This window comes from Sparus aurata, chromosome 1, assembly GCF_900880675.1.
Source record: "Sparus aurata chromosome 1, fSpaAur1.1, whole genome shotgun sequence".
In the NCBI taxonomy this organism is placed as follows: Eukaryota; Metazoa; Chordata; class Actinopteri; order Spariformes; family Sparidae; genus Sparus; species Sparus aurata.
Window position 1 is genome coordinate 21,620,355 of NC_044187.1, and position 12,270 is coordinate 21,632,624.

At 40.6% G+C, this 12,270-nt stretch overlaps 1 protein-coding gene across 1 annotated transcript; it reads right to left on the minus strand.

Moving 5' to 3' along the window:
- Positions 1-709: 709 nt before the first annotated feature.
- LOC115581417 (serine hydrolase-like protein) lies at positions 710-12,009 on the minus strand. The gene is made up of 13 exons (XM_030416473.1): positions 11,284-12,009; positions 11,056-11,199; positions 10,111-10,224; positions 9,937-9,978; positions 9,443-9,462; positions 9,264-9,338; positions 8,973-9,079; positions 8,067-8,146; positions 7,938-7,972; positions 7,751-7,827; positions 7,541-7,628; positions 2,082-4,980; positions 710-1,709 (listed from the first exon to the last, which is right to left on the minus strand). Exons 1-12 carry the CDS (start codon positions 11,294-11,296, stop codon positions 4,861-4,863), a joined length of 915 nt encoding a protein of 304 aa, XP_030272333.1. The 5' UTR covers positions 11,297-12,009; the 3' UTR covers positions 710-1,709; positions 2,082-4,860.
- Between the last annotated feature and the right edge of the window lie 261 nt (positions 12,010-12,270).

Here is a 12,270-nt window from a genome sequence, read left to right on the forward strand (position 1 = left end):
AATGGCAGAAACAGAAATACTCAAGTAAAGTACCTCAGAGTTGTACTTAAGAACAGTACATGTACTGAGATATATTCTGTCACTGCATTTTAGATTACTGGTTTTGAATTTAGCTGTATTTACATTTGAATAAATGTTTAAAGAAAAGATTTGATGATCATTTCTTGAGGTGCACGTGTGATGAACTCAATTAAACATAATGTAATGTTTATAATTGTAAATATGATGCACTGGATGTTGGACCCCGGGAAGACGAGCTGGTACCAAGGACATTCAGCTAACGGGAATCCTTTTAGATGAATAACTCAATAAATGTAATAACAGTGATCTGCTGAAATACTCCAAGAGGTCTCAAAGTAAATCTGATGAGTTTTAATGTATTTGTTTACTTTAAGCTTTTTCTATCATTGTTTTTTGGGGGGGGAAATGTTGGATACTATAAAACCTTTTAGCCTCGGACGATATTTAAATCATTAAAACATTTAATTGTCTTTCAGTGGAGCTGCTAACAACTCATAGATGTCTGAAAGATGGCAGTTTATTGTAAAGAATTTGGTCCTGTATTTTATAAATGTATCCTTTTTCATCTGAAAAGTCCCTACAGCTGTAGCAAAGATGTGGCGAAGTAAAAAGAAGTACGTTTCCCTCTGGAGTGGAAGTACAGAGTGACATAGAATGGAAAAACTTATCATAATAAGACACTCAGAGAAAAGAGGATTAACAGTTTTATTTTGTATGAACAAAAGGAAGCATATGATCATCAAAAGAGGGCCGATACGCACTCTGTTTCCCCACCATGCTGTCAGGTAAAAACAATGAAAACAAAAACACTTTGAGCATTACCAAATACTATTTTTCTACAATCTTGGTCCGTCCAGGGGAATTTTGGCACCGCTAACAAACTGGTTGCGTTTATTCAGCACATAGTATTCTAACAATGTCAGTATTACACCATTTTGGCACAGCGGCACTAACAATCCTCATGCTTCTCAGCAGCTGCCATGCCGACATCACCAGAGAGAGGATCCAAAAAAAAAAAACCCTCCCTGCTGGCGACAAATTCATTGCACTTATGTCATTCCCCTCACCCTTAATCAAATGCACAATATAAGTAAACTTCATGAGATATGTAAAGTGATTGTCGGGTTACAAAACGTATGTAAAAGTTGGCACAAGTAAAAGTTGGCACAAGTATAAGATGGCGTGAAATTTACATCATTTCTAAAGGGCAACATGTCCTCCAATCCACTTCTTCTCCTTTTTGTGCATTTGGCTTCATTTTATTTTATTTTTTTTTAACTCTGCTGAACTTTTCCCTGATCTCTAACAGGAAAAAAGCTTGAAGTGCGTTAGAGAAACAGGGAATAGTTGGAATGATAGCTCCTCCATCTTTCTTTTCCTCTTCTCCATCTTAAAGGTGTTGGCTCCCATCCCACCTCTGTCCTGGCAGCACCCCTGTCCAGATGGCCTGCCTCCCCGCCCTGCTCCCCCTCGTCCTCTTGATCATATCAGGGCATTGCTATCGTCATCTCTGCAGTTCACGCTGGCCACCAGTGGGTGATGCCGGACTGTTTTGTTGCTCCACTTGTGGGCATCCTGCAGCCCGGGCTCGAGGAAGTACAGGCATGCTCCGAAGCCTGCCAGAACCAGAACCGACACCAGCAGGTAGAGGGGGACGAACCAGTCCAAGAACAGCCACGACATCACTGCTGTGAGAGGGAAGGGTAGAGGTTGGAGGAGCAGGAGGAGGAGGAGGAGGAGGAGGAGAGGGTGGAAAATGGATGAGGAGACATGACGGAGGAAAGGGAGGGAAGGGTGGATGAGCAGAGTTGCGCTGTTATTTAGATCCCTGCAAACACTCACGGACATCATGACAAACTGCAGCATCTCCAGTGTCCCATTATTCTCACTGGAATCAAGGAGTGGAGACATTACACAACCAGCTTCCAGTACGCTGCCTGCCTCCACAGGACTCAGATACCCAGTCCTTTCAATCCCCAAACACACACACACACACACACACAGGTGTTGCACTCCACAAAAATAGTGCTGTGGTAGTAAATAACGGCGTCATGTCTTACCTGCAGGCGCTGCTGAATCAGTCGCTCTTCGTGGGTTTGATGGCGTTCGATGTCAAAGAGTCAAACCGACCATGAGATGATCTCCGGCGCCGCAGCTCTGACTGTTGCATGTGAGGCGGACAGAATCACAGGTGCTCTCTGAGAGGCACAAGAGACAGAAGCTGCATGCGGCTTCATCCTCCGGCTCCTGGCGCTGACGTTGGAAAGGAGGGGTGGGGGTTGCTATGACAACCCCCCTGCTGGTGGCTGAGGGGATGGAGGGAGTGGGAGGGAAACTTATATAACTATAATCTTTTTTTTTTTTGGGAGGGGGGGAGTGAGTGGTGGGGGCAAGCCCTTCAGATGTCTCTGGATGCTCGCCGGCTTGCTGCTTGCTGCGTAAAATCAATTCCACTCCATTTAACACCAAGGCCATCACACAGTTTATGTGACATTGAGAGAGGGAGAGAGGGGGCCATTTTTTTTTTTTGCGTGAGCACCACCTCTCATATCTGCCCTGAGTGACGGCAGCTGCAGTGTTTTATGGAGTCACTCCCCTGAGTAAAAGGGCGGAAAAAATATATTTTCTTTTTTTTTTTTTTTGGTGGGGGGGCTTTTTGTCTTGATGGTTTCCGAGACAAAAGCTGAATACAGAGAGGATGGCCTACATAATGAAAAGTTGTCTGAGGATGTCATCCCTTTTAATGACTGCCATTTTTAGCACATTCTGCCCAAGCGTGAGATCCATGAAAAGCAGCCGAGTTAAACAGATCAACTTCAAACAGAATTGATGACATGTGACATCCTGGCTCGATGAGTTATAGAAAGAAATTGAGTTGGTTTTTTTTCAACCCTGAAGAATTCACTTTACTTTCTTTTTCTGTTGTCACAGTTTGACCAGGTTAGAACTATGAAATCATGTCTTTTATTTCTTTTATCTGACATCACTGGAATTAGTTTTATTTAATTTGTCAAAGAATCACATTTATTTGATTATATTTTACTTTATACGATAGTTCATTTCATTTTGCTGTCTTACCTGAAGCAGTCTGTAACTTGGGTTTTAGAAAGATTAAAGGGCAATTTAATTAATGTGTAGTTATGTACATGTATTAATTACCTTTTTATTGGCAACATGTGAGCAGATTATAATGTGATGTGAGATATGAGACCTTCCCCGTCTCTCTCTGTTGCCTGCAGAAGCCTGTGGATGGTTTGTTTCAGTTGTTTAATGCTGCTGGACTGTGTTTTTCTTTGTGAAGGACTCAGGTCAGATTTTTTCGCAGCAGTCCAAAGGATGTGACTTTATGGATGCTTCCCGAGTGCCTCCACTAACAGAGAGCAACAGTAGCTAACGTTAGTACAGAAATTGAGTCTGCTAACATAAACTAATGACCGGCTTCCAGCACAACACAGAAGTTCCACAGAGCTCCTTTAATAATAACAGTCATTTCCGTTGTTGCCTCTGGTGTTTTCACAGTCCACCAATCTTCATCAAGATGGAGACAGGTACTCTATGACTTCAGAAAAATTGGAAAATAGGAACTAAAACTAGAAAAAAAAATGCATTACATGAACAAATGAGATTTTTGAAGAAGTAGCAGGGCCATTTATAGCTTTTTGAGGGCCCTATGCGATAGTGGACCATATTTTGTGGTCTGTTTATCTTTCTACTTATACACCTTTCACGCTGGCCAGGAAACCCTTCTGTGTACAATGTAAATGTATATTATAAGGATTAACTCCGCCGTCAATGAACCCGGCAGTAGTCACAGGTATTTATCGCCTCTGGTTCGGCTCAGCTGTAATGTGAACGTCACACCCGGCTGAACATGCTTACTTACTCTCCTTTTTAAGGTGCGATGCTATGACGTGTGTTGAAGTTTAGGCTGTTGGCTTGTTAATATATTTCTATCTGTTTCTGTCAAGCAGCGCTCGAACATCGTTCAGTCAGCGCTGATTTCGAAAGAGAGACTGAAGTTTTTAAAAGAGTAACCATTCTGTTACCAGCTACTGAAAAAAAACTATGTGTCTTATTATGAATATTATTGATTGAGACTTTGTATAACAATTTTAAAGTCTTCTGGATGTAGTCTAATGAGCTGTATGATTCCCTGTATTTCCAGGATGAGGAATGGAAGACACAAGGGGGAAAAACGAAAGGCAAACTTGTCCACTGGCAACATAAAAAGAGATCATCGCTGATTATTAGCGGGTTTAGTATCTGTGTTTAAAAAGTTAATTTTGGTGTTTAAATGTTTTTTATTCTCTATTATTACTAATCTTCTGGACAAGCAGGACAGGATTCAGGATTTGGGATGACTGCTCATAATTCATGATTGATGATTGTCCCAAATGTTTCTGTCTGGTCACCCAAGTGCTGAGCCAGCACACTAAGGAGTCAGGTCAGTTCTGCAGTCCATTCACACCACACTTTTCTTTCTTCATGGGGTCCCTATGCCACCGCGTAGTCTGCATTTAGCGAGAAACAGCATTGGGAAGTAGACCAGATAGAAATTGCTGCATGATAAACGCCTGAAATCAATATTGTGAAGTGACGAAAATAAAACTGAACAAAGCACAAAGAACATTTACATGTTTCGATATGATTATAGGTGACGAGTCACCGAAGAAACCTCACAGTTTTGTTCAAATCGTGACACATGAGGATTGAAAAAACATTATCAACAGTAAAGTTAAGTATTTTTTGAGAACAGTGCACTTAAAGTGTGTTTGTGTATGTGTGTGTGTGTGTGTGCGTGTGCATGTGTGTGTGTGTGTGTGTGCGTGTTTGTGTCCACTATGCTGGCAGCTGCTGTGCGATCACTTTGGTCTGCAGGAATTCAGAAACAAGAGGAGCGACGACTTCAGGATTGTTCAGATGGACGTGATGATCGCCCGGTACACTCACCACTGTGTGCTGAGGCAGAGAGAGAAGTGATGGTGAACATTTGATTTTCTTATTTTACATTACTTTGTGTAGCTCTGCCAATCAGTACTTTTTCAAAAGAAAGATCTTTTCTCTAATGTCGAGTCTTCATTTCTCTGTGGGTTAATTTCTTCTTTCATTTCCTCATGAAAAACCTCCACCAAGAAGCCCGTGTTTTCTCATATGACAGCATGTTGGTTTGTCAGCAGGATTACACAAAAAATTCTAACAGGATTTCCACAAAACTTGGATGGAGGATTTGTCTCGACCCAGAATTTTTGTTTCTTTTGTTTCATACTGAATGATGCTTGATTGAATTAAAGGGTAACTCCACCAATTTTATACAATAAAGTGTGGCTATATGAAAAGGTAGTGTAAAACCTTGTGTGGCTCCAGAGGAAATGTAATCCATCAACTTGTCTTAACTGACGTCACTCAGTTTCTCCATTGCATTGTGGGTAATCAGAGCATGTGAGCGGAGCGAGAATTTCCGCTCCCGAATTTCCGCTCCTGCTTACGTGGGTGTTCGCTCCTTCGCTCCATCGCTCCATCGCTCCATCGCTCCATCGCTCCATCGCTCCATCGCTCCATTGCTCCATTGCTCAAAGTTATAACAGACAAAGACCGCTCTCCGCTCACCTAAAATTTCATTCAGCTCCGGTGAAATCGCTCCACGCTCGCTCAAATTTAAAAAAGGGAGCAATTCCTGACGTTGCACCTATATGACCTGTCTGCTTGCTTTTTGAAATATTTTACAAACTCCATCTCTTAACGAATGACCTCTGATGTAGGCTAACCCTTGAAGGCACACGTGAGACTGTGTGGACTTGTGCATGCCCTAGACTCGTGGAGAGCGGTATCGGAACGGAACTGGAGCGAAATGGAACCATCGCTCTGGCCTTTGGATTAAAACCCGCTCTGCGCTCCGACTATATTTTGCACGCTCCGCTCCCCGCTCGCTCCCCGCCCCACTCCGCTCACATGCCCTGTGGGTAATGTAGGCCACAGGTTTTGTAAAGGAAGAAGAATGTGTGGAATAAAAAAGCAATATCTCTGTTTCTGTTTTCATTGTGGTGTACCACAGGGACACTGCTCTTGTTCATCGTATAGTTGTTTTGTTGTTGTCGTTTTACATTTGCCCGTACCGTGTGACCCACTTTAATACACACGTTTGCTTGTAGAATCTGTATACTGCTTTGTGAAAGAATGTTTAAGGTTCCCTGTGAGGTTTTCAGGTCGGAGGAGCCATTTGGTGCATCTGCCCAACATTATACTGAAGAACCACAGTCCTTTTTGTGACTTGTCACAGCAGGAAAAGCAAAGGTGTAACAAATTCAATGTTAACAAAGGCTCAGTTCCACCGAGTGAGTCATGACACTGAGAAAGCATGGAGAAAAATAGGAGCCTGAAACCAGGACATCTGTGCTTTTACTGCTTTGAAAAGCTAAAATGTCTGCTGTGAAAAAGGTCTTTTGTGTACTGGACAAAACATCTGTGTATTTTCCCCTGTACAAAATGTTGATATTGATTTCTTTTTTTCAAAGAAAAGGAACAATCTGGTTGTGTGTTTGAACTCTCCTGTGACCCTGTTTCTTGGTAACGTTCTCCAATCTCTGTTGGGGTTCACAACACTACTTCTTGTTGTCATACCTGTCCCTTCTGAAACAAGAGCAGGCAGGAACCAATATTAAGTCTTAGGCAAGGTAACATGAGGTGCACTTAATTGTTCCACATGTAAATGTACAGATTAAATAATAGTTGAAGTGCTATATATGATAATAAAACAATCATTCCTACTGAAATATGCTTTACCAAAGTATACATTTTGGCTTAAAAACCCCTTCAGACTCACCTATTTCTAAACATTTTCACTTATTTTGCATACCAACGTGGAAAAATATCATAACATAAGGACAGAGGAGCCTAATTGCATGTATGTGGCTTCATCTGAAAGGTAAAATCTTTTAGTTTCTGGAAAATGTGCTTGTGTGCCATGTGAAGTTTGATTACAACAGTTCAAACATAGCTCTTTGTTTTCTTTTTTTTTTGTCCTTGTCACATTTGAATAACATGACATAGAACATCATTTATGGCAGAGCTAATGCTAATCACTACACACTCCTTCCACATCTTGTCAACTACACAACTACCTAACGAGCAACACAATAAACTTAAGTGATATCTCCCCCCCCCAAAAAAAATGTAATGTAGTAACAGAGGTCACAGTTCAAATACAGATTTTTGAGACAACCTGAGACAATGAACTTGTCCTCTGCTGCTTCTTTTAGATCTGTGCAGCTGCTATTAGTTTAATAAAATCATCACACACATACACCTGGCCGAACATTGTCTGAAACACTAACAAGGCTGGCTGTACGTTTTATATATCGGTGCAGAGTCAAATTAGTGATTTACTTCTCATGGATAAAGTACATTGTTAATGTCTGTTAATGCTGAACCCTCACCCCTCTGGTATTCTACAATGGTAAAATCATCAGAACAAACTATTTTAGCAACTATCAAGATTTTCATATGCAAGATTCAAACTCACATTTCGGTCATGATAGCCCTGGAGGAGTCTCGAAGCAACCTTCTGTTGGTCTGAGTCCGGAAATGTCACACAAAAACCTTTGTCCGCCCTGATTAAAAGCAAAGTTTGAGGAAAAAGAGGTTTAGTATGACGTACTTTGGTGATTTCAATAAGCCACATCAAATTGATTTAGACGTGTTCATTATTTCATTGTGTTGATCAACATCTTACAGAACAGCTAGCAGAGGGGCTTGAATCCTCGCCTGCATCTCCAGACTCTGCTCGAAACTCATGCGCACTATGTTTTTCTGAAAAACCGAGGATAAAACACATGTGTGCTGTACGATCCTCTGGTAGAAAAATATATCTGTTACAAAGAGGAGGTGGTGGAAGGATTGGAAGGTTAAAAAAGACTTACAAAATTAACTCGCAGGTCTCTGGAGAACGCAAATCCTGCAAAAGAGAAACACTTTGAGCTGGCAGCAGATGTGAGAAAGCAAAGAGAGATTACTTCTCTCTGACAGGAGGAGAAGAGATAGAGACGCACCTCCTTCAAGTTGAACTAGACCTCGCTCTAAAAGGATGTTCACAGACTGTTCAGACAGAGTCGGGTTTGCAGCCGACAGCCTGAAAGAAATACAACAGTTGTGGTTTAATGTCTCATGTTTAAAGGAGCACTATGTAGTTTTGGGGAAGAAATCATATTTAGAAGAGAAAGATCTTCATGGACTGATTTCTTGAACAAACTTAATAAACAAACTGATCATAAAGGACAACAAACTTTCACAATGTGTTACTTCCTTTATATGCGGCAGACCCTGCCACCTTTCTAGCTTCAAACAGTCTTCTGGGGACCTTATTTTCCCCTGAGAGCAGCTTGTTTACTCAGTTATGGAAAAGATTGATATTTCTGAATCTGTATTATTACCTCATTGATATTGCAAATATAATAAATCTGAGTTTAAATTTCTTCTCCAAAACTACATAGTTCCCCTTTAAAGAGTATCCACTGATTCAGGACTTCACTCACAGCACTCAGCATGCTAGGCTAATGATGGACAGCAAAAAAAAACTTGCAAACTTGTATTCTTCAGCTCCAACCAGCGTTGCCTCAGCAATGAGTCGAGTATGAATGTATCAAGTTGTGGAAGATGTAGTCACAAGGGTCAAATCAAACTACTAGATTGATAACCAACATAGAGACAATACGTTTTTAAAGTTTAACAAGTTTTCTGATAGTTTATGTTTAAATGCACGAATGAGGCAACTTAACTGTTCCAAACTGGACAGTAATCTAAACAAAAAAACCAAAACACCTACATGTGTCTTTTGGACCTTTTCCCCGACTAGTCTGAGAGAAGACAGGTGCATGGCAGTGCAAAATCTCAAAATTGAAAACAAAAATGACGGCTTATCTAACTGGAATTGGTCACGAGCTGGAGCATTATAATACCTCTCCGCTGCCTTCTCATAAGTGTAAACTCTTTTCTTCTCTTCTGTCTTTTTTTCGTACTGTAGCATCTCGTCCATCCCCTGTCTCATCACTTTAGGTATTTCTGTCTGCAGGAGGAAAATAGAAAGAAACAATGAGGTGAGAAAGTCAACTCAAACTGACAGCAGTGGAGGCTGAGCATAACTGTGGAATAATTAATTCATATCTTTATGGATACTGTCACTATTAGACCATCTTTTCTTTAAAGGCTTGTCATACTCAGTATTGTGATAATAAAAACTGTGAAAGTACCAGATCTGTAGGAATAAATCCCAAAGCGTCCAGCAGTACGACAGCATCCACCATCTCAGGATAGAGTGCGCTGAACTGTGAAAAACACAAGATGGACAAAATAAGACACCATGCACTAAAACACAGCGACATATTCTCTGTATATTGAGTAAAAGTTGCGTGAGATGAATGTTACTGACCAATGCAGCGATATTCCCACCTGTCAGGTAGCAAAAAATCAATTAAATCTTTATAGTTACTGACCTATTTCAAATAGATTCTGGGCTGTAACTATAATTACATTTCCATTATCCATTAATCAGTTAATATTTTTTGATAGATCAACTAGTCAAGAAAAGTTTCTGGTGTCGCATCTGATGTCTAGAGCAAAAGTGAAAAATGTCCAAGGTAAGATTCTTATTTCTTATTTTTTGTCTTGATAGTCAGCCGTCCATTACTCAAAGATTTCCATGATAAAATGCAAAAAAAAAAAAGCAACAGATCTTCACATTTGAGAAGTTGTAATGAAGTGATTCAGATGCTTAATCAGTTACCAAAATGGTGGGAATTCATTTTCTCTATACCATTCAATTTCCAACATTGTTTCTGACTCTATGGTAAATTATCTGAAAAAGAACAGTGAATTATGTGTATTCATTCATGTTTAGCTCAGTCAGCATCATGTGGGACTCACCCATACTGTGGCCTATGATGGAGAATCTCATCCACTGGAGACCTGTGGGAGTTTTCACAGAAAACATCTGATTAAATCTAGTTTCACTCCCTGCTGTACTTTATAACCAATCTGATTTAACTCCCACTTCCACATTTCGCTGAAAAGGTCCTGCATCCTCTTGAACTCACGCACCGTCAACAATTCTGCGAACATCCGCCACGTACGCGGGAAAAGAGTAGAAAACTCCAGGAGGACGATGGGAGGACAGACCGTGACCTGGCATGTCCACCGCCACGTACCTGCAGTCTGAGAGGAAGCAGAAAAAGAGATTAAATATTCCACAGTGCAGCGAACCTCAGCAGGGTTCAGTCTCGAGTCTCACCCCCTGTCATCATTTCTTTTTTAGTAATGCTCCCAGAAATGTTGGCTGGTCCTACCGCTGTGTTCTAGACTGAAACGTGTTAACAAATACTGGATGGATTGTAACTTTGTACAGACATTAAAGCAACATTATGTGACTTCAAATCATGTTGATGAATAAAGTGAACGGCGTCTCTGTCTCAGCTGTCACTTGTTTCTGCACTTTGTAACTTCAGTGAGAGGGTTCGGATCACAGCGTTACATACATGTTAACTTCAGCATACAACTTTTCAAGACATAATGTGGAATGCTGAATGAGTTTTGTTTGTAGTCAGCACCTACATCACGTTACAGACACGGGATTTGTATCTGCGACAGTGGTGTTGCACTCCGAAAACATGTGGGGGGCGCCAAACACACAAAATGCAGATTTCTACATAATTTTCCTTAATTCAACCATATTTTGTCACTCTTCTAGAGTACTGTAGTACTTCTACAGTAAAAAAACCCTGCTTAGAATCAGTATGCAATGCGGATGTGGGAGGCAGCTTCAGTCTCATCTCCGAGTCACATTTCAATTTCTATTTCCCCTTGATTTTACGTGGAGGTCCCAATGAGATTAAGATCTGTTCACATCACATATGTTGCCAAAGCAGCAGCAATACAACCACAATAAAAATGAAACTTGATAAGAACATGATATACACATAACCAATCCAAAATAGCACGCACACTGAAATGTTGTTCATTACACTCTTCTCCTCTGTAATAGTGTACCTTTGGGTAGAAGGGGAATGAGAGTGTTGAATGTACCACAGTTGTCAGCCCAGCCGTGCAGGCACAGCACAGGACGACCGTGGTCAGGACCCCAGGCTTTACCTCTGATCTGTCCCCAGGGCACCGGGACAGAAATCTCTGAAACTGGACACACAACATGGACCAGCACAATGTCAGAGAGCAGCTCTGGAACAAGGATCTGACAGATGTTTACTGCTCACATACTACCTGTAGAGGACATTGTAGTGCCTGATGATCTTCAGTTGATGTCTCACCAGCAAAAGCAAAATACAAAGTTGTTTCCAAATATCACTGTATAACAACGGAAACAGGCAGACAACCTTTGAACTTTGAAACCTAAGAGCACAGCCTCGTTCTTCTTCTTCTTCTTCTTTGGAGTTATATGGTGGCTGGCGTCCCTGTGTGTTGCTTTACTGCCCCCTACAACATATAACTACAAACTATATATATTGTCCAAATTGATACCATACTCAACACTGTCCATCCATCCTATTCCTATGGGGTCTGAGTCCCGGCTGGAATATATTACTACACTGTGAACTTATGTCTCTTTTGACAATTAATCTGTTAACTAATTATTTTCCATTTCCTTTCTTTTCTAATTCTCTCACTGTCTGGTTAGAATTAGGTAAAAAAGAAATACTTAGGTAGATTTAGGTGATATTATTTTGGTTGTAATAGACCCTTTGAAAAATGATTAAACACATGATAGAAAAGATAACTTCTCCCATTTCCATGTCATTCCCATCATTTAAAAAATTTGATTAATATGATCCTGGAGCAACTTTAATGCTACAAAATATAAAACAGAATTTACAGATAACTGCTTTGAATAAGTCAGGGCATTGAGTTTGAAGGTTGATATATTTGGAATTACACCCGCATATTTGTGCTATAAGCCCAAATATGAAGCTAGTGTTAGCTTAGCTTAACATAAAGACTGCAAAAACTGAAAACTGTTAGACTTGCTCAGCACAATACTGCATGACCAAGAAAAAGTCATTTTCACATTTTGGGTGTCAGTAAACAAGCCATACCGTGTTAATTAAGGGAACTTTGGAAGTGCTGAAATGATAATTGTGTTACTTATTGACAGCAGGTTAGCTTTATGCCATGTCAGCTTCATATCTAACAAACAGAAAGGCAAATATTACTCTTCTTCTCTAAGTTTTGGCAAGACAAAGAACCAGAAAA